The sequence below is a fragment of the Uranotaenia lowii genome, chromosome 3, assembly GCF_029784155.1.
Source record: "Uranotaenia lowii strain MFRU-FL chromosome 3, ASM2978415v1, whole genome shotgun sequence".
Taxonomy (NCBI): domain Eukaryota; kingdom Metazoa; phylum Arthropoda; class Insecta; order Diptera; family Culicidae; genus Uranotaenia; species Uranotaenia lowii.
In genome coordinates, this window is record NC_073693.1 from 265,394,981 (window position 1) to 265,416,983 (window position 22,003).

General features: G+C 31.3%; 1 protein-coding gene across 8 annotated transcripts in view; it reads left to right on the top strand.

The window, feature by feature from the left end:
- Positions 1-22,003, top strand: part of LOC129751152 (TLD domain-containing protein 2) — a 637,530-nt gene that overhangs the window by 177,800 nt on the left and 437,727 nt on the right. For 3 of the 8 annotated variants that reach the window (XM_055746484.1, XM_055746485.1, XM_055746487.1), the window contains one exon: positions 14,232-14,394. The exons of 2 other annotated variants lie outside the window; for them this stretch is intronic. In XM_055746484.1, the coding sequence (XP_055602459.1) occupies positions 14,276-14,394 (119 nt within the window). In that variant the 5' untranslated portion in view covers positions 14,232-14,275. Of the gene's footprint in view, positions 1-6,443; positions 6,805-14,231; positions 14,395-22,003 lie in introns of all 8 variants that reach the window. 3 more of the 8 variants (XM_055746481.1, XM_055746483.1, XM_055746482.1) reach the window with 2 other exon arrangements.

Genomic DNA, 22,003 nt, shown 5'->3' on the forward strand with positions numbered 1-22,003 from the left:
TAATCGCTGTGGAGTTTATGGCAATGATAATTGTCGTTCAGCTGTTTTGGGTTGAAATTTGTTTCTAGTAAACGAACAAACGTTTATTAATTTTATTTTTGAACGTTACATAGTTATTACATTTGTAATGATTACAAATGTTTCCATCTGAAAAATAAAAATAATTTATTTGCAACATTCAACAAGCGGACGTTTATGGACTATTGTAAAGTTTAATAATAGCAGCTAGCAGATAGAAGCAAATAATAGTTGATAAATAGAAAAAACAGACTTATTCACTATTTAAGAAAAAAATCAAATTTTTAATGGTGATGGAAAGTATAAGAAAAACATGAGATATATCTCATGTTTCAATAACATGTTCCATCACCTTTGAAAATTCGACAATCTTCAAGTAAGAAAACGTACCAAGACGAACTCAAAACATGAGATTTGAGTAAACTCAAAATAAAACGGAATATTGTTGCCTACATGGAAGTAAACAGATTTCTTTCTGTTTGACTGGTTTGCGCCGGAGGTCTTTAGATTTTACTCATAACTACAAATCTGATTTGTTTAGAATTTTTTCATGAAATATTTTTCATTATATTTCAAAAACACATAACTTTGTCACATGCAAACAGAAATCATAAAATAACACCAAACCCATTAAAATTTAATCAGGAAAAAACACAACATCATAATTTCGGAAACTAAATTTTCCTCTATTCTGCCAAAACCTAAGTGTTTTTAAGACGCAAAAATGATCAAAATTTGAAATTTTTAGGAAAAATCTGGAAAGAAAATCATTTTTATAAAAAAAAAACCCTTGATAAAAATTCAAGTTCCTCAAATATTTTCCAAGCTCCAATTTGAATGGTTTTTTTTATTTAATTTTCAGTAGACCCCAAGCAACCAAAAGTGCCATAAAACAAACCATGGCGTCGAATTCAAAACTTGACCAATTGTGGTTTGTCGAAATTTGTTAAATTTGCTGCTCGATTGCTTCTTTCTTTCACTTCCTACATACATTGCATCACTCAAGTAATCAAATGGCTTATTGAAAAAAAAAAAAACTTGCCTTCGGGATCGAATTCCGAACTCGTGGTGACAATCTAACACGCTACCACTAAACTAAAGCTTGAAGTGGTGATATGATTTTTTTTAGGACACCTGCAGACGCGCCCGCCCAACCAGAGAGCCAGGACATTTCATAACTCTTAATGGAGACATTGGCCCTCTTTGATTTTTCAGATGAAAGTTGCATCATAAATTGGTACAGTTGCGTTCAAAAAAGAATGAAATCGCATGAAGCTGCGCACCAACTTCCAACTTTGACAAGCTGTCATTTCTCTCTCGGTTTATATTTTTTCATGAAAATTTCACACAATCTAGTTCAACTATTCAACTAACACTCCACAAAATTTGAAGTCTTTTCAATGACGAGAAACAAAGATACAGCTTTTCCCGTAAAAAAAGGGAAATTTGGAATTGCTTCACTAAATTTGCTGTATCTTTGACAATTTTCATCGAAAATGCTTGAAACTTGGCTCAAAGATGTAAAAATGTTTGATCTAATATCAGGTCAAGTTTCGTCAAAATCGATGAACGTGATCAAAAATGGTGCCGGGTTGAAGATGAGGTTCATTATCGCCTAGCAGACGATTTCATTCATTTTTGGACGGATGTTTGTATGGAACAATTGTAATCTAAGTGTTCTTGGTTACACCTTTGGACCAAATTTCAAGATTTTTCGATGAAAATTGTCAAAGATACAGCAAATTTAGTGAAGCAATTCCAAATTTCCCTTTTTTACGGGAAAAGCTGTATCTTTGTTTCTCGTCATTGAAAAGACTTCAAATTTTGTGGAGTGTCAGTTGAATAGTTGAACTAGATTGTGTGAAATTTTCATGAAAAAATATAAACCAAGAGAGAAATGGCAGCTTGTCAAAGTTGGAAGTGGGTGCGCAGCTTCATGCGATTTCATTCTTTTTTGAACGCAACTGTATATGCAATGGTATTATTTGCAGAATATTCGGTGATGCAAGCGGTACTTTCAGAGATCATTTAAAGCAAATTTACAATTTTTCATGTTAAATGTAATTTCTTAATTTTTTTTAAATATTTTTTTTAAAAAGCTGGTAAAATTTTGATGTGATTTGATGTGCTAATTTATGATTTCAGTTGAAAAATAACAAAGCTATGTTGCTTTCAAATGTGGTTTTATTTACAAAAAAAAAAATCAAATCTTACTCAAAAAATGAAAATGTTTGAAATCTGAAAAATACATGTGTATTTATGTAGTAAAAATAAATCCAATTTTTAATTTTGTGAATTTGTAAATCGACTTTTTTCGGCGAGAAAAGTTGATTAATCAACTAAAAATTAAAAATCCGTATTTGCAATTTTGGGGAAGATTTGAAGACCCCCGGCGCAAATTGTCAGACAATAAAAAAAAACTCAATTTTCAATTTTGTGAATTTTTTCGGCGATTAAAAATTAAAAATCTGTACTTTTAATTTTGGGAAAGATCGGATGACCCCCGGCGCAAATTGTCAGATAATAAAGAGAAATATATTGGGATTTCTTTTTATTATTAGACAATTTGCGCCGGGGGTCTTCAGATTATCCCCAAAATTAAATTCTTATATGATCATAATAAAAACTATTCATGTAACAACTGTTCCACCTTTGACTGGTTACATTTCATTGTGTCAGCTGAAATTGATAATCAGTTTTGTTGTTTTGAGAAGATCAAGATTTTATATTTTATTGAGTGTAATAATGTACTTGTTATTTTTTTTTTTTTCACAAAGCTCGTGATTGATCATCATGGAAAAATGTTTTTCAACAATCTTTCAGATAAAAGCTTTGAAAACAAAATTGGATAGCTATGACTTTATTATTTTTAACCTTCATGGATGAATAATGATCTCCTTTATCCTGGCAAATCAAGCAAGACATTTTTTAAATCCAAAACTTGTTTAACTTTACTACACAAAACTAACATGCTCAGTAGGGTGTTTTGAATGTTAACTTTTATTGAATTTCAATAAGCCTCTCTTTCTTTTCTTTTCTTTTTTAGTCAGAATGAACGACAGATTTTTCGTAAATTTTAAAACGACATTCAGGTACCCGGGTTTGATTTTTAATTTGGTCTGGAAAAACCCTAAAATTTGTTCGGAAGAAGTAACTTTTCTGTTTTTCTTGAATACTTTGTCCAGACGTAATATAATTTTAGAATATTTTTTTTACATATAGGATCTCAGTGAAACTTCATGTTTATTTGAAGAGATCTAAAATCTAAAATTCTACTTAAGATTAAAGCGTACATCTTTCAAGGATATAATGCCTAGCATTTTACTAATGCTAACATCACCAACCCACAGAAAGAGTACTATGTATGCCGTGACTCGATCTCATGACCTCTGGCTTAGAAGACTGATACGCTATCCTCTAGGCCACGATCGGCGGCTAGTGAAATAATGCAAATGAAATTCCAAAACATGCAGCTTACTGGAAAACTCACTGGTTACAACTTTACCGAAGACGATGGAAAAAAGGTAGAAATAGCGAGTAGAAAGTTAAAGAGCTTGTTTTTGCAAGAAAATGAGCAAGCAACACTGACAGATCACCGTCCAATTTTCAGTATTATAATTCTAACAAAGAACTTCTTGATTCTACTGTCTTGAAGTGTTGTGAAGAAATCATTTAATTGATTTAATACTCTTCGGGATGAATAAACCTTCTTGGTTTAAAATTCCTGAAAAAAATAGGAAAAAGATTCAATACTCTATCACTTGCAAAAAGAGGTTACCAGGAGTTAAGAGTTATCAGATGCCATGTTTTCGCAAAAACTAAATCGAAATCAGGTTGAACTGTTTTTTACTCACATTTTAATTGAAAACGTACATACGAATTTATAATTAATTGTACAAATCACATTTTTAATTAAGTTTGGAAATTTCCAATTGTGCAGCTGGTTGGAATCAATAAAATCCATGCCTTGTTTTTCAAGGAATAAAGCTTACCTAAAGCCTCCCACATCGTCTAAACCACGCATCCGATTTCATGGTTTTGACATTAGACTGAGGCTTCGGTTTGGTTAAAAAAAATTTCCCATGGTTTTTTGCAGAATTTTTAAGTAACATTTACATGAATAAATTCGAACTTTTAGGTTTTTATGGGAAAAAGAAAATTCTTGTTCTGAAAAATCAACATCATTTTTTTATTCAATGAAACCTAGACTGTTCATGGTTTTAGTTATATAATACTTGATTTATAAATTTTATATAGGAAAGATTTCCACTGAACATCTTTGTTAAAGACCGCAACTTGGTATCTTAATAGGCAAAAAAGTTATTAGCTATTTAAAAGGGGTGTGTCTTTTGACGATGAAAAAAAATAAATTCAATTGATACCACTACTGGATGCCAAGCGAGGTATTGCATGACAACTTTTCATGCAATTTTTTGCTAGGCACAAGCAGTAATGTCAATTGAATTTATTGTTTTTCAAAACTAAAAAGCATACAACTGTTAAACAGCTTATAACCTTTTGTGCCTAATAGAATACGAAGTTATGGTATTCGACAAAATTGTTAAGTGTAAAAAAAATTTTCTTTAGAGAATTCATAACTTGAAAAAAAACTATAGGGTCGGTTCCACAGAAGAAACAAAAGTGATGATGATTTTTCAGTATAAAATCTTCCATTTTTCCATACAAACATTAAAGTTAAAATTACTCATGTGAACGTTACTTAAAAATTCCGCAAAAATCATGGATGAATTTGAACCGGAACGAAGCTTTTCAGACCCCAGAGTTTGAGCAATTCGAAAATGACCCCAAATCGACTCAGTCTACTGCTACACGCTTCGAAAGATGAAGTTATGGTTTATTTTACCCTCAATTCCATTGTATTCTTCAATAAATTTTGAAAACAGTATGTACGGACTTGAGAATTTTTAAATGGACCTGTCTCAAGAAGTTTTTTTTTTCAAAGAATCGAATGAAGGCAATTTGAGCCACCGCACGCATAAAAAAATGAAGTTATGGCTTTTTCAACCTCAATTCTCTAACAGTTTTCAAATACTTAAGAAAAGAAGCATGTTTGCACTTGAAAATTTTAAAACCAAATGAGACTTATCTCCGAAAAATCGAATAAAGGCTTGCTTGGGAAAACGGAGTTAGGGCTGAACTATTTGAAAAATGTAGGAGAATTAAACGTAAAACCAACCATAATTCTATTTTCCGATCGGTTCGGAGGCTCAAATAGCCTTCATACGATTTCCCGGAAAGAATTACATAAGAGAGGTTCTAAGTAGGTTTAAAATTTTCATGTTGATCTTACTTCTTCCATAAAAAAATTGAAAACTATAGGGGAATCAAGGGTAAAATCAGTCAGAACTCCATTTTTCGAAACGTGTGGTGGCTCGAATAATCTTTATATGATTCCTCTGAAAAAACCACACAAGATTGGTCTGTTTTTGTTCAAAACTTTCTAGTTCAAATCTGTATTTTTATGAACTGTTTGCAAAATATAGGAGAATTAGGGCTTAAAAGGCACTTCATCTCCGTTTGGCAGCTTTCCGGACATTTTTACTAATGGAAAGTATATTTTCATTGATTTGGATAGTGTAGGAGGGTAGATACTGCATTTTTTTCGCAGTTTATATACTTTCTTGCCCATTGCGCATTGTATCTTGCCACTCTAAATTTCTGTACACCCTTATTTATTTTTCGAAAATAATAGAGAAACTGATAAAGATCATTTCATCAGAACATTTTCAGGCTCTAGAATCAAAAACTTTCTAGTTTAAAATTATTACTGAAAATTGGATGGAAAATCTGGCATTGTTGCAAGTTCCTTTACATGAAAAAATTATGCTCTATTTGGAAGATTTTAACTATTTTATCGCTATTCTTATCGTTTTGCTGACTTGTTTTGGAATTTTATTTGCATTCTATACCTTCGACCTTCTATAAACAAATTTTTGTGTTTTCCATTCAAAACCATTTACATTCAAAACCATTTAACAAATCTGCTAAAATATGCCGTTCGTATTGACCAAAACGAAAGTTTTGAGGCTTTTTGAAATTCGAACAAAAAGTTGCAACTCGACACACCCTAATGCTCAGTTCCCTGGAAACTATAGCCTTAACTTCGAGCTTTCTAATCCTGATCCTCATTTACAATTTTGAGTAGAAACACACACTTCCCGCGGGTAGCTCAACCTTATGCCATATTCGTTTTCATCTGGTGGAAAGATGGTTGTGCACCAACTGCTGTCATCTTCATATAAAAAAAACGCTTTGACAGCACTTGGTGCACTACCGGTGCACCACCAGGATGAAAACGAATATGGCATTAGATAACCAACTTATTTCCCTCCGTACAATTCACATTCAACCATCCCAGCTTAACCAAGTTTCTTTTGCACTTGCATCCAACATTGCGCTGCCAGCAGCTTAAGTCGAAAGCGATACGCCAAGCTTTAACGCGTTAGCGTTAGCGTGTGTGCGAGCGTGTTGTGTCGCAATTTAAAAACACGATGAGCGCGCCATCCCGTGACTGTTCCCCGAAGCAACGATCGTTGGCTGGCAGCTTGAGCACACCGCACACGTCCACCTCGTCGCTCTCGTCTTCGTCACCTTCGCCATACGGAACCGGAACCGGGGGAAGTTCCGGTCAGCTTCATCAGCACCATCATCAACATCACCAACATCAATACCACCCTCATCATCAGTATGCGGCATCGACGACCAGCACCCCGGCTGGACCATTCAGTGCCAACTCACTCGAGTCGGCCTTTTCCTTTGCAGGCGGTAGGTTTTTGTTTGGTTGGCTTTTGATCTGTTTTTTTTTTTTGTTTGTTTTTTAATTGTTTGTTTAGACCTTGGTTGGAAAACAAAAAACATTTTCAAAAACACTCCTAAGCAACACAAACACTTTACAGACATGAGAGTGAATGTTGCCTTTAAAGATCTTGAAATAATTTTTTTCTTTAATTTAAATTTGTTACTATGAATATTATATTTCAGTTTGAAAGGTAATTCAGAAACCTTTAACGTATTTTACTGAATCTAATATTGCATTTTTAACAAATGCATATTAGGCCCTCAGAGCCAAAGGGGTATAAGTGACAAAATTGTCGATTTTGAGTAAATGATGCCAAACGATTCTTCATGTTTCAAACTATATTTGATGATTTTTTCAGGTTTTTAGAATTTTATTTACATACTTTAACGTTCCAAAGCAAAATAAAAATTTTCGAAAAATATATAGAAAATTGCCAAACACAACAACTTAAAAGCCTGTTTACTCAAAATAAGCTTCCATGCACTCATACCTCTTTGGCTCCAAGGGCCTCATATGTATGAATTTTAAATCAGAATAACATGTTAGCAATGTGAATTTTTAGCTCTTATATCAAACTGTCGATTCAATTTTTACCTTTATTTTTAAATTCAAAGCATCTAATAATTTTTATTCACCCATGACATTGATTTTTTTTTGGAATTTTTCTCACATAATGAATTATTTTGGCTTGAAGTCTTATTTTTTGAATTACTGGAGTCAACCTTGTTCAGTATTGAAATTTTCTGTACAGTTTTTTTGTAATCAAATGATAAACATCATAAATTATTGGGAAATCGAAACAATTGCGAACATAACCAGGTCAATTCTCTTTTAAGAAAAACTTAATAAATAAATATTATTGCATTACCCTTATTACCCCGGAACAAAATAAAAAGATAATAAATCTTCATTCTGGCTGTTTGATACATTATTTCTTACTTTAATCAGGCTTCAATGTCTTATTTTTAATAATGTTATCATAATCGAGTTTAAAAGATTCAGTGATAACACAGGGTAACAGTTATATGGGATTCTTTTTTAATAAGCGTCATGGAATCGTATTTCCTTACATCCAAAACATCAGTCGTTCGAAAAAATTGCAAATAGAAGGCAAAAAAATTGATAATTATCAAGTCAAATCTTGTTTAAAAATATTTTTAGAAACTATAGTTTCAAAGGTACTGTAAACCACTGCAAGCTTGAATGGGCATTTCGAATTCCAAATTTTTTACATTTCTAATAACTTTTTTGGTTGGATTTCCTGCCAGAAATAGCAATACAAATCTTAGAAGGAATCCATCCAGTCTTGAATTAGCGCAACAAGTATTTATTTTGTATGGAAGTTTGTATGGGAAAACAAAAATTTTCATTCAAAAATCGCCAGAGTTGTACTGAAAGTTTCAAAAAATTTAACCTTAAATAAAAAATATTTCTTGATTCATGCAGAATAATTCATGTGAACAAAGCACAAAACTAATGTGTACCCTAGAATTTTTCAATTTTAGCTTTTTTGACTGCTTATTTGAAAGCTGTGTAACCGTAGGATGAGAATAAAAAATCTCAAAAAACTGCTTTGCTTAGCCAGGGAGTTTATTGATTAAAATAACCTTTGCAAAAACATTTCATGAAATTATTAAAAGCTCTAGCAATCAAAGTCTGCTATTTTTAAATACTTTTCAATGGATTCAAATTTTTTATTTAGAAATTGATTTAACTTTTTTTTATAAAATGCTTAGCTGATTGTCATGCTAGCGAAAAATGAAGGTTGAGAATAGTCAAAATCAAAAATTTAAAACCAACTTCATTTGAAGTTTATTTGAATTTATGGATGATTTAATGTGCAAAAATTTCTTCATCCATACTAAATGCCATACAAAGAAGAAATTTTTGCACATTAAATCATCCAGAAAATTCAAATAAGCTTGAAATGAAGTAGGTTTTTTATTTTTGGTTTTAAATATTCTTATGCTTCATTTAGTACTAACGTGGCAAGCAGCTCAGCATTTCAAGAAAAAAGTTAAAACCATTTCGAAATATTAACCATATCGAAATTATTCCATTGAAATGTATTCAAAAATGAAGGACTTTGCTTGCTTGAGCTGAATTATTTACATGAAATGTTTTTGCAAAGGTTATGAAAGTCAATACATTCCCTGGCTATGCAATGCAGTTTTTTGAGATTTTTTACTCTCATCCTCCGTTTACACAGCTTTCAAATAACCAGTTAAAAACGCGAAAATAAAATAAAAATTTAAAAATTGTATAACATCAAATATCTTTTCTGGAGTACTAGTTAGGTTGGTAATTTTTATTTAACAAGGATTGTTTTGCAAGAATCAAGGAATTTTTTCCATCCAAAGTTACGTTTTTTGGACCTTTCAGTACATCTCTGGCGATTTTTGAATGGAAAATTTTATTTCCTATACAAATTTCCATACAAAGTTTAAACTCGCTAATCCAGTTTTGGATAAGTCGATTCCGAAAATTTTATTGATATTTCTGGAAGCAAAAACAACAACAAAAAATATATATGGAAGGTGTAAAAATTTTATAATTTGAAATTTCCATACAAAGCTTGCAGCGGTCTAATGCACACTTTCAAGCAGAAGCAAAAGAATTCTATCATTTTTGAATAAACCAAATGAAAGGCTGTAATCAAAATTAATGTTGGCATCAATGTTGAACTTTTTTAATTTATTTTGAATAGAAGATTATTTTAAAGTTATTTTGTTGAAGACTGATTTCACCACATGCAAAGACTAGATAACTCTAGTTCTTCAAGACGTTTTGTTCATGATTCAAATTACTTACATCTTCACTGTATACAGTCAAGTGAAATCTTAAAACAAAAGGCTGAACTGAATACTGAAAAAATCCTAATTTTTTTCTAAATGGAACCCATTTAAACCATTTACCAGTTAATTTTTTTAGCAGAAATGTGTACTACAGACACCAAAAAGCGGGGATATCAAACTTATTAATAATAACTAAATAAATAATTTATCAGACGTAAAATCTGGTTTACATTTGTTTCAATAAATTCCCAAGCAACCAAAAGTCCCATAAAACAGGTACAAAAATGCTTATTCAGCCCCATCATTGATATGAAGTACGTTCTATGCAGCTGAAAATTTAAGTTCTTATTGATACTTTCAAGTTTCAAACAAGTCTTAATGATCTTCTATTCAGCTTCCAGCGGCCTCTTAATTCAGCTTCCAAAAAATCGCAAAATGAGCAAAAAAATCTCTCTCTATCTCAACTGAACCGTTGGATTCGGTTCATATCACCTTCTCTTGATTATTCACTGTGTTCTGTACCGGTGCCGCCGTGATGCCACGCGCCGGATTTCAAACACGACAAATTGCTCAATTGCTTCTTTCCTACATTTACTACATAAATTGCATCAGAATGGTCACTCAAGTACAAAATTACTTATTGAAAAAAAACTTGCCCAGCTTGGGGATCGAACCCCGACCTTCGTAATGAGAATCGAACACGCTACCACGAAACCACGCCTAGATGTTGTTCTAACTGAAACTAAAACTCGAAGAGGTGATTTGATTTTGAAAGCACATCGATGCACTTTTTGTGACTTATCAAATCCCGTTTGAGCACTTTTGTGCCCTTTATGTGACTTACTAAATTCCGTATTGAGCATTTTTGTGCCCTTTATGTAACTTAAGTCCCGTATAACGTACGTACAGATCACTTTTGCAACTTTCAAGTTCGTTACTGAGTACATATAGTTCACTAATGGAAATTGGGCAAAACAAGTCACATACAACGTACATAGTTATCACTTTTGCAACTTTCAAGTTCATTAATGAGTGCATAAAATTCACTAAAGGGAATTGGGCAGTTGATTCTCTTTGTCAGCCAATATGTAACTTTCAATGCCTTCATTCAAGTAAATATGTGACTTTTGGTTGCTTGGGTTTACCACATGAAACTTTAACACTTAAGCTGTCTATAAAAAATCACTTAAAATTTTTGGCAATCTGATTTAATAATCACAATTAACGATTTTAAAGTTTTTGTTGCATAATTTTCTATGAGCATTTGTATGGAATAAACTATACCTATATAATCTAGCAATCGCATTGTTCCTATTAGGAATATAAATCAAAATTCTCAGCTTAGATTTATGGGGATATCAACCTTTTTAAATGTAGATAATTATTTTTAACTGCAATCATATAAAACTGTTCTAGTTTAGTTTGCTGAAAAATTTACTGAACAAAAATCACAGTTTGTCCGATAGTTCATGTTATTTGAATTACAAGTGTTAGATTTTTATGATCAAGCTCATAATGGAAATTCCACTGTTTCAAAAGAATGATCTTCTTTGCAAATTTTTTTGCAGAAAATTCATTCCCTGAAATCCCGCTTTTTCTGAAACTAAAGTGGCTCAGTGAAGTTTTTGCGAATTTGAATTTTTATTTTTATTCGAACTTATTTTATCTGATGTTTTTTTTTATGATTCCATCGAAATCATCAAATATTTGGCCTGGCTTCGACCAGACCGAACTGAACGCCATGAGAAAAATTTTAAATTGCAGATTTTGAAACTCATGTTATTCGTTTGCGAGACCAAAACAAGTAAATTTATTCACTAGGATGTGTTCCTTGGGTTATAAACTATTAGTTCTGGTTGATAAGTTTTATATATTTCGTCCAAAGTTGAAAAAATTAGTAAATTAAACTCAAGTGTCTAAGAAATCTGCTGATGGCGTTCAGTTCGATCTGGTCGAATCCCGACCAAAATTTAAGAAACAGGTGAGAGAAATAAGAGCATAACGAGCTCTCGGAGCGAACCGCGAACCCATCTTTTCAAAGGAAATACATATTTACTCCAATATATTTTCACGAGGAACCGTTTTGTAGTTCTTACAGTATTAATTTTTCAGCAAAAAAGAAATCTCCTCGTCATCTTTACAGAAATATTTATAAAAAATCAACTAGGTTCTGAAGTGAATTATTTTCGAGCACCGGAGAAAAAGGTCTTATGATTGTCAAATCTTCTTGATCTTTAATGTTCGCATTGCAATATGATGAACACCTTCACAATTTAAATTTAAAATCAGAACATTTTTGATTCTTCACTATAATGAATTTTAAAAACGTGCTTTTACTTGAACTTGTTAACTCGGGGCTAACAGAGTACCATTGATCGGGGCATGATGAGCATTTCCTTCGTAGAATCTAGCATCGCATTCAACTCGATGAAGTCAACTGAATTATAGAGCTACAGCTTAACTAGTTTACATCTGACGATTTAGCCTATTGGTAAAGTGTCGTAGAGATGATCAGAAGAATCGAGTTCTATTCCTGGTTGAGACATTTTTTTCTTTTACCATTCAAGATCGATTATTTTGATTGTTGCATTCTACGATTAGTAGCTACAAACAGACATATATTGAATTGTTTTTGCATTGTTTGATGGATCAACGACTCATCGTTTAGTGCAACATGCATCGATGAAAAAAAATTGCCACGACCAGGAATCGAACCCAAGTCCTTTTGATTATCTCTCGGGTACCTTACCAATAGGTCAAATCGTCAGATGTAAACAAGTCAAGCTGTAGCTCTATAATTCAGTCGACTTTATCAATTTGAATTCACTGCTAAATTCTACGGCAGAAAACGCTCATCGTGCCCCGATTGATGGTGCTTATACTGCCCCAAGGGTAGTTTTCATAATGCCCCTACAATGGTTGATTTTCAGCTTTCGGCAAAGAAATTTAAATTGTATTTTTAAACGTTTTAGTCTACTCATTCAAGTTTCAGCCAGTTAGGAAAAAGACTTTTTTAGTGTTAGAATACGAAACAGTGGATGTATCTCACTCATCATAGCTGTTTTCTAGGGTTAAATAAGCGCCTTTTTTCTTAAGAGTCATCAAATTAAATCAGATGCAGAACAAAACTCAACTTCATTTTTATTTTGATTTTTATTGCTTCGCCTACCAAAATTAATGCATTTTTTTTAAATTTTATTTTTTAATTCGAAACCTAGAATTTCAAAAAAATCAATTGAAAAATTTGATCTAAAAATATGTAACTTAATTTAATGATCCATGATTCATTGAACTTGACCAAGTTGAAAATAATGAATTAAAATAACTAATGACAGATCACCTAATTTTTCCGTATAAGGCATTCAAAAGGAAAATGTCGTGCTTTTTTCGCAACATATTTTTATATTTGCCACCAAATTTTAAAACTGATTTATGCTGATAATTTCATTGTTTGAGAAAGTTTGTTGCAAAAAAAAGAATGAGTATCAAAATATTGTTTTAAACTAGAATATCTATAATAAGGTATCTATCTCTAAAACAATGAAATACTTGGTTAAAAATCGGCCTCTCAACTGAAGTTGTCTGCGAGAACAAATGTCAATCCTTCGCAAATCCAACAATTCAAACAATTCAAAGTCGTTTTGAAGTAAGTGTTGAATTATGGAATACAACAAGCATTGTAAACTCAGAACTTTCAGTAATATATTTTCCTTCGGTAGTTTAGGAATAACAAAACACTACTTCTGTCTACTGAAGCGTAAATCTGAAATAGAAATTTGTGAACACAAATTGATTATTTTAAATCTGATTTTTTATTGACATCTGTGTGTTCCATTCTGTTACATTGAGGTCTTCATATCGGTAAATTAAAGGCTTTTTAATTAAAATATTAGCTTATATTAGTTAAACATTTATATTCAATATTAAACTGCATTTTTGTTTTTTTTTTTGAATAATTTAAAATAGTAATTGTTAAATTGATTGAATATTTAGATTAACTAGGTTGTTACAAAATCTTTTTCTTTATTAATTTAACTTAGTTTATTAGATTAATTTAAAGTTTTTTTTAATGAGTTGCAATCTGTAGTAGATTTAATAATTTCAGCTGTATTCATTTGTTGAAATAAAAAAAAATCATAAATCAATCTTTGCAACATGAACACAGCTTTGATCAGCATTCAGTACAAATTTTGAAGAATAAATTTGACCCAGCTTGCATTTAATTCAGTTTTGACAAGCCTATTACCACAAAACACTTCACTGTTACCAATTACAACACTGAAAGTGCACTCAAACTAAATTCGATATCATTCTCATGTCGACATTCCGCATACACTAAACCACACATCATACGTTTCGTCGTCATTCTCTCCCCGTTCCTAATCGAATCAATCGTTTATTTGACGGAAAAAAATGTGTTTTTATTTCCTCCCGCAAAACCGCAACCCGAAATCAAACGTAAAAAAAAAAAAATTGAAAATCACGCGATCTCATTGAATCGAAACCCGATTGGGGAGGGGCACCAAAAAAAATCCCATCCAACGAATTTTCAACAATGCAATGAATACGGCGAATAAAAAAAACGAAAAATCACACAGTGAGTGGCAGCCCGACCAAACTATCGCTCTTCAGTAGCCCGAAAATGTCATCGTCATCGGCCGCCGGAAGTCCCCCGACACTCCCGACCGGATCCGGCCCCAGTCGGCAACGTTCGCTGCGTGATCGGCTCCGCGAGGGCATCACCGGCAGTCTCACTTGGCAGTAAGTGTTCCTCCGTTCCCCGCACTACTATTTAGTTACAACAAGAGAATGGTTTTTTCTTCTTCTTGTTTTGTTTTCGTTGTTCTCATTTTTGTGTTTGTGATTTGTTTTCACTTTTCATCTGTTTAGATTGTTCTTAATCTCATTGGCTCTGTACTGTACTATTTTTTTTATATTTGATTGTTGTTAGTTGGTTTCTATTTATTTTAGTGTGAAGTTTTTTATTGGATTTTGTTTTGTATTGTTCTATGTCATTTCAGTGTAAGTTTGAGTTTCAAAACGACTGTAAAGATTATTAATTTTACATTACAGATCTCTCTTCTGTAAAATATTTTTCTATTTTATGAGTTACTAAAGCAGAACGATTCCCCGAAAAATTTTGTGATTTTGTCAAACTCCAGAAGACACTTGTTACTATCGAATGCACTATTCACGAGAAATTATGTAGTGGTATTAGAAACATTTGACTTTGGTGTTTACGTTCCAAATAAAGTTTCCATTATTGTCAAATGATCTAAATATTATCAAAATGGAGGAGATTGTACTGTCATATGGCATTGAAAAACAAGCTAATCATTTGGCATCACTGCAACAGCCTAGCAAGGTATTGCTTGAAAAGTAGTCATCCTATACTTCGCTAGGCACCTGCAGTGATGTCAGTAGAATTGATTGTTTTGCAATGCCAAATGACATACCCCTTTTAAACAGCTAATGACTTTTTTATCCAATAAGATACGCAGTTGCAGTCCAGAATAAAGTTGTTCAGTGGAAAGTTTTCTTTAGAGATTGGTGTAAATGATGTAGATTTTTTAGAACATAATATTAAATTTTCCCATACAAACACTAAAATTAAAATTTACCCGTGTAAACGTTACTTAAAAATTCTGCTAAAAAGCCTGAATAAGTTTTGAACCAAACCGAAAGTTTTTACACCCCAGGGTTTAAGAAATTCAAAACTGACTCCAAATCGTCTCAGTCTACTGGCTCATATTTAAAATCCTGATTTAGAATATGAAGCCTTTTTGAAGATTTGTTATGTTTAAATTCTGCATGAGAATTAAGTTTAAGAACTTCGAATCTTGATATAAATAAAATAAAAAACTATTGCCTAATAAGATACAAAATTACAGTCTAGGAAACAGTTGTTTATCTATTATGTTTTGCCCAACAATGCACGAATTGAAAAAATCCTAAACAAATTATGTTTGTAACGTCTAGATCAAACTTATTTGATTTGAGCATAATTTTTTTTTTGGAGAGGATTTTTTAAGAAAAAATATTCTATGCTCAAATCAAACAAGCCCAATATTCCGAACTCTTTTGCAAATTCAAAGATTTCACCATTGATGAGAATGAAACAAATTTTCGAAAATAAATGTCAGAGTTGAAAATGTTGTCGGATTAAGTTACCTTGATGCAAACGTGAACAAAATTTATGATTTTAGTTTGAAATTTGGCTTTTAAAAATTAGAAATTTTTCTTTTGATGTTAAACAATACACCGAGAAATATTGAATTTTGTGCAGATTTTTAGGTGAAGATGAGGTACATGTGTTTTTAACAGCAAATATTTTGCATAAAAAATCAAAAGCATAATGCAAATCTTATGGATGTTTTTTTTTAATAAAATTTGGGTTTTTTTTCGTAAAACAAAGCATAGACAATTAACTTTTATTCTACTTAATTTTTGTGATTTTCAGCTGAATTGTGTGCACTAATTTTGTAAAACTAATTTTGTTTAAAAAATCTAAATCTTGAAATTGAATTGACAAGTAAATTTCTAAGCTCATGATCTCTTGAATTCCTTAAAAATTTCATGTAGATTGTAAAACTCATTTACAAGCAAAATCTTTTTCTGAATTTTGAATCTGCTTTCTGAATCTTTCTTCTGAACTTGAATTCAAATATTGAACTTTTAATCTTTTTCCGAAAAAAAGACCCAAGTTTCAGAGCCTTTATTCATGAATCTATACTTTAAATTCTGTAGTTCTGGTTTCACAATTCATTATTTAAAATATTTATTTGTAATCTGTATTGTGTATCTGAATTGAAAATAATCTGTTTTGTGTATCTGAATTTCGAATGGTTGATCTGAATCTGAATTTTCAGTTTTGGATCGCTAATTAAGCTTTAAATATTGGAGTTTTAGGTAAGAAAAAAGTTTAAGAATCTCGAATTCGAATACAATGCAACATTTTTCCTTTTTTTCATATTCGGAAAACTGTTATCAGAATATTGAAAATGCATATGATTTTCGAAAAACATTCTTCAAATTTGATTCGATATGCAAAACCAAATTTGAACCGAGATTTCAAAAACGCTATTCATTCTTAATTCTTTATAATTATTCGATTTAAAAATGAAGAATATTCGAATAAAAAAGGAAAATATAAATACAAGAGTACGAAAATTCAATGATGGTTTCTGTAATTCTATTTACTTTAATTTTTTTTTTGAAAATTCATGATAACTGAATTTATTTTACATTTTAGATGGGAAAAGTCAAATAACATTTCCAATCTTATCATACTTTTCCCATTAAAAGTTAGTAATTTAATTTAATTTAATTTAATATTGGGAAAAAATATATAATTTTGGAAATCGATTCTTAATTTATTAAACTCTGTGAAAACTATGAATTTTTCAAAATCCTGTGAATCTATGATGGAAATTTGTTCAAATTTCTGTTAAATTACAGATTTCTCTGTTTTTTAGGCAACCTTGCCCATAATGCGGTTCTTCCTAAAGTAAGGTTGCTAGAAATATCTGGGCCGGACAAATCCAGGCTATATTATCTAAAAACCTGGCAAAATCCGGGTATTGGATTTCAAAATTTTCGACCAAAAATCCGAACAATATTATGGCCATTTAGGTCAAAACCTAGAAATTACTAAATTAAAACAAGAGACAAAAAAAAAAATAAAAAAAAATTATTTTTTTTTTGCTTCTAAAAAATATTTCACGATTATTTTTATGAAATTAGCTCAAAAAATCGTTTTCGATGCAAAAAAAGATGCACAATACAATAAGTTTTTTTTGTTTGATTTGGGAAAAAAGTGAATAAATCTAGCTTTTTCAAGAAAATTCGGGCAACCTGGCAGGACCGAATTTTCCCAAATTATGTATTCAATATCCGGTCAAATCCGAGTAAAACCAGGCAATCTGGCAAGTTTATCCTAGAGCCACTACTTAACATAATAAAACAAATAGATGGAAAAAAAATTCTTTAAAAATGTTAGGATAACCCTTCAAAATAGGAATCGTGAAAGTTTCGAAACCTTAATACGATTTAGGGGAAGTTTAGAATAAAGTAAGAATACCGCTAATGAATCAAAAGTTTTAAGGTTGATGAGACATTAAAATGATGCATTCGAAAAATTTTTTTTAAGTAAGTCATTTTTAATTTTCTAAAAACACACGATTTTTAACCTTGGTACTTAGAAAAAGGGCAACAAATTTTGTTTTTAATGAAAAATCTTATGAAAACGTATAACAATTGATAATTTTTATTAAATTTTTATGACATAAAGGCCATAACGCATAGTAACACAACTTGCAGTAATTTTTAGTTTTGTTTGAACTGAAATTGACATTTTTCTGGCAATAAAGTTGCCGAAAAAAAAATCATTAAAATAATTGTTTGTATGAATGAAGTTTAAATGTTTGCAAACTAGTTCTGAAAAATGATCATATTCCAGCATATGGGACCGAGATCTTCAAGGTGCCATTTTGTTTAACCTTTTTTTTTTTGCTTTTTACTCTAGACAGGTAATACAATTATTGAAAAAATTAATTGAAAAAATTTGATGAATGTCCAAAAAATATTTTCACACAAACAGGATAAAAAACCACTAAAAAAATTGTAAGTGATATCATGGGCCAATCCTTCATGCTTAATAAAGTTTTTTCGAGAATGAGAGAAATTTGAGAAATATTTGTTTACAATATGCAATTATTTAAAATTTAATTCCAGTAATGGGTTGCTGAATTCTGCAAATTATAATAGACATACATTATGCTGCAGATTTGCCTTTATATATGCGTAATCGAATATTTTTCCTGGATCTTCAGTATCCTTTTCACTGACGAGGTTGCCGAAAAAAAGTATCTGTGTTTCAGACCAAAGGAAACATTAATTATCTGTTATGGATTTTCTTGGAAAAAAATTGAGCATTTCCGAATATCTATTTTAAATAATATATCAAATTTTTGGAACTTTGTGTACAAAATTCAAAAATCTGTGAATTCTATAAACTGTGACACAGATTTTGCAAGAAATGAGGATAAGACTGGTCCATAACAATTAAAATCTTTATTTTCGACGCTGCACCCCCTTGACTGGTGCCATTTGGTGAAAAAATGATTTTCTGAAAGTTTCGGTTCAATTGGTTGAAGCACGACCTGACAAATTGGCATGGAGATTTTCGAAAAAATATATAAAATATCAACATACTTTCACTCGTTATGTTATTAAATATGCCTTAAGAATGCTCTATGGCTCAAAACTTCAGAATTAAAGATTCAAAAAATGAGGAACAGGTTTGTAGAATATTATGTAAAATACGAATTTAATGTGATGAGATATTTGCTATTGATTGTGTGATTGTTTCGCATCTCGTTGATATTTGGTTTATGATGTAGAGGTGCATTAAACTAGTTTACAAAATTAAAAAAAAAACGCGAGTTTTTTTTAACTGATCTATGTTTCTAAAGTAAAATCACGCGCTGAATTTAAGAATAATATTTAAATAAAATTCTAAGTAGAGCAGGGTTTGGGTTATGTTCAAAATATGACATTATGCTAAAAGAAAAAAAGTACTTGAATATATGTAAACTCAAATATCTCGTGCTTCATATATTTTAATTTAATTTACAAATGTTTCGATTGAGGCATTTCACTTATATAGTTTTAATGTGCCGGGAGTATTTTTCCTAACATCGGGTTAGTAAGAGGAGGATCTTCATAACATCAATTAAAAATCTGTTTCCCTCATATTCAATGTGAATAAAACTGCTATCATTCAGTTGAGGCACTTTTATGTACGATTAACAATGTTGTTGATGTCTGTGGATTTTTGATAGAAAAATTTGAATCAAATGCATTTTAGAAAAATTTAATTTTAAGTTACGGTTTTAGACTAGATTTTCACACTTTTAAATTTTTGTCCTATGGACATTAAAAATAGAGTGTCTGTCCCGGGATTTCCCGGGCGGGAATTCCCGGGAATTTGAAAAATTCGGGTATTCTCGATTCCCGGGAATCGTAGTTTCATTCCCGGGAATTCCCGACATGTATGAAATTATTTCTCTGGAAAAGCCTGATAGCCTCCGGAATCATTCTTTTTGTTCATTTTGAACAAAACTCATGCCGAATATGCCGATTCCTGTGGCAGTAGACATTTTGCAGCCATTTGTTGCAATTTTTTTTATTCAAATAGATTTGTTTAAAAAGATTATATGTATTTCCACGCCGTATTCATTTAAGGGGGGGGTAGGGCCTAACACTTTCAAAAAATCGATTTTTTTATTTTTTTATTTTCTTATTGTAAAACATTTCAAGAATGTTGTGTCAAATTTTCAAGTCAATTGAAGCAAAACTGTAGAAGTTATAGGCCTTTATCTCCCCCTATCTTATACTGCAAGAAAGCAAGAGCAGAAACTTCAAACGCGTTTTTCTCGAAAGCACATTTTTAAAGTCCGTGGACATCGTCATTTGAAAACTACTTATCCGATTCTTTTCAAATTTGGAGCATATTTTCTACATATAAAAAACCAGACCCCAACGTTTTTCTTTTTTAATTTTTTTACTTTGGGGAGATTTTACAGGTGAAAAATTGCGGATTTTTAAGTGAAAAATCGTAGTTTTTACTTCAAACAGCCACAAAAATTTCATAAAAATATTTTTTAGTTAAATAAAAACGTTGGGGTCCAGAAAAACATCTATTAAAAATATTTTGCTCTGATTTTTTGACTTCAGATGATTCTGTGCTGAGATACAGTGTCCACCGCAAATCCTGTTTTCTAAACGGCATCCTCGAAAATGCTCCGTCACCGGCTCATTTTTCAATATTTTTCTACGAAAAAATTACAAAATGTTCTTTTGACAATGCTTTGTATAATGCAAAAAATTTGAATACATTTGTTTGAACGATAGCTCTAGAAAAAAATCGTGAAAATGGTGTTTTTTTATACCCGTTAGACCCTACCCCCCCCTTAATGAAAACTAACAACAGATCGAAAATTATATGAAAAATTGTGCAGCAGGTAGACTGATTGTGTTTTCTCGAATGTAACATTCAAGCACTTGTTTCCCTTGGCATTGAGAGCCAGATGAACTTCAAAACCTCAAAATGCAGAATACATCGTTTTTTTCACATGAAAAGCGAATATGTAAAGTGTTCAGAAAAAAAACGAAAAATGGTTGGAATTAACAAACAAATAAAAACATTTTTTTTATCAACTCCTAATTGCATGGATGAATTCTTCATTTGACTAATTCAGGTTATTTCATAGTTCGTTAGACTGTTTTTAATTTATCATTGTTGAACACAGTTTGATTTATTTGATTAAAAAATAAGTTTAAAAAAAACATTATGTCCAAATTATGGGCTTGTATGCACGAATATGCATATATTTTAAAAGTTTTTGAGTATTTCCCGGGATCCCGGGTATTCCCGGGAAACAGGCCGCCAGATTTCCCGATTCCCGGGAACGAGAAAATGGCCGGGAAATGGACACTCTAATTAAAAATCCATATTTCAGAAAACATTCACGAGATGATTTATCAATATCGGATGAAAATATGTTGGTTTGTTTACCTTCATTATGTGAGAAACAGAATTTAAATTGATATTTTAGAATTAGGGAAAAGTCAATAATAATTGCGATTTTTTTTTAATTTTGTAAACTTGTGTGATGCACCTCTACAACGAACACGACATATCAATGAAATGCGAAACAATCACACATTCAATAGCGAATATCTCTTCACAGTAAACTCGTTTCACGTTACAATATTCTACAAACGTGTTCCTTATTGTTTGAACTTTAAATTATGAAATTCCAAACTACATAGAATGGTGCAGGCACATTTTAGAACATAAAGTGTGATAGTATGTTGATTTTTCATGCATTTTGCGAGAATCTCCAAACAAATTCAAAATCGATTGCACTAGGTTGTGCTTCAGCCAATTCAGGTCAATTTACCTATTGGCACCAATCTGAAGGATACCACGTTGAAAAATATGTTGGAAAAATAATTCCATATAAATATGGACCAGTCTAATGAGGATTCTCCAAGTATACAAAATTTAAGGCCAGAAATTCTTAATCAATTATAATAGAAATTATTATGTGCTCAAAATTCAAAGAAATCAGGGATTCTGAGAAAACCTTTAATTTAGTGCTCTGTAACAAATATTCTAGGAGAAGTTAGAAATGAAGCCTTTCTGAGTGTCTCCGTTTTGAATATTCTGATATTTGAAGTGGAAACAAAATATAAAACAACAAAGGCCTTTTTGAACTCATATAAATTATATTGGAAACCCTGTAAAAAATGTCTAAATTTCTATGAAAAAGTTTAACAACTTTCACTTTTTTTTTTTTTAATC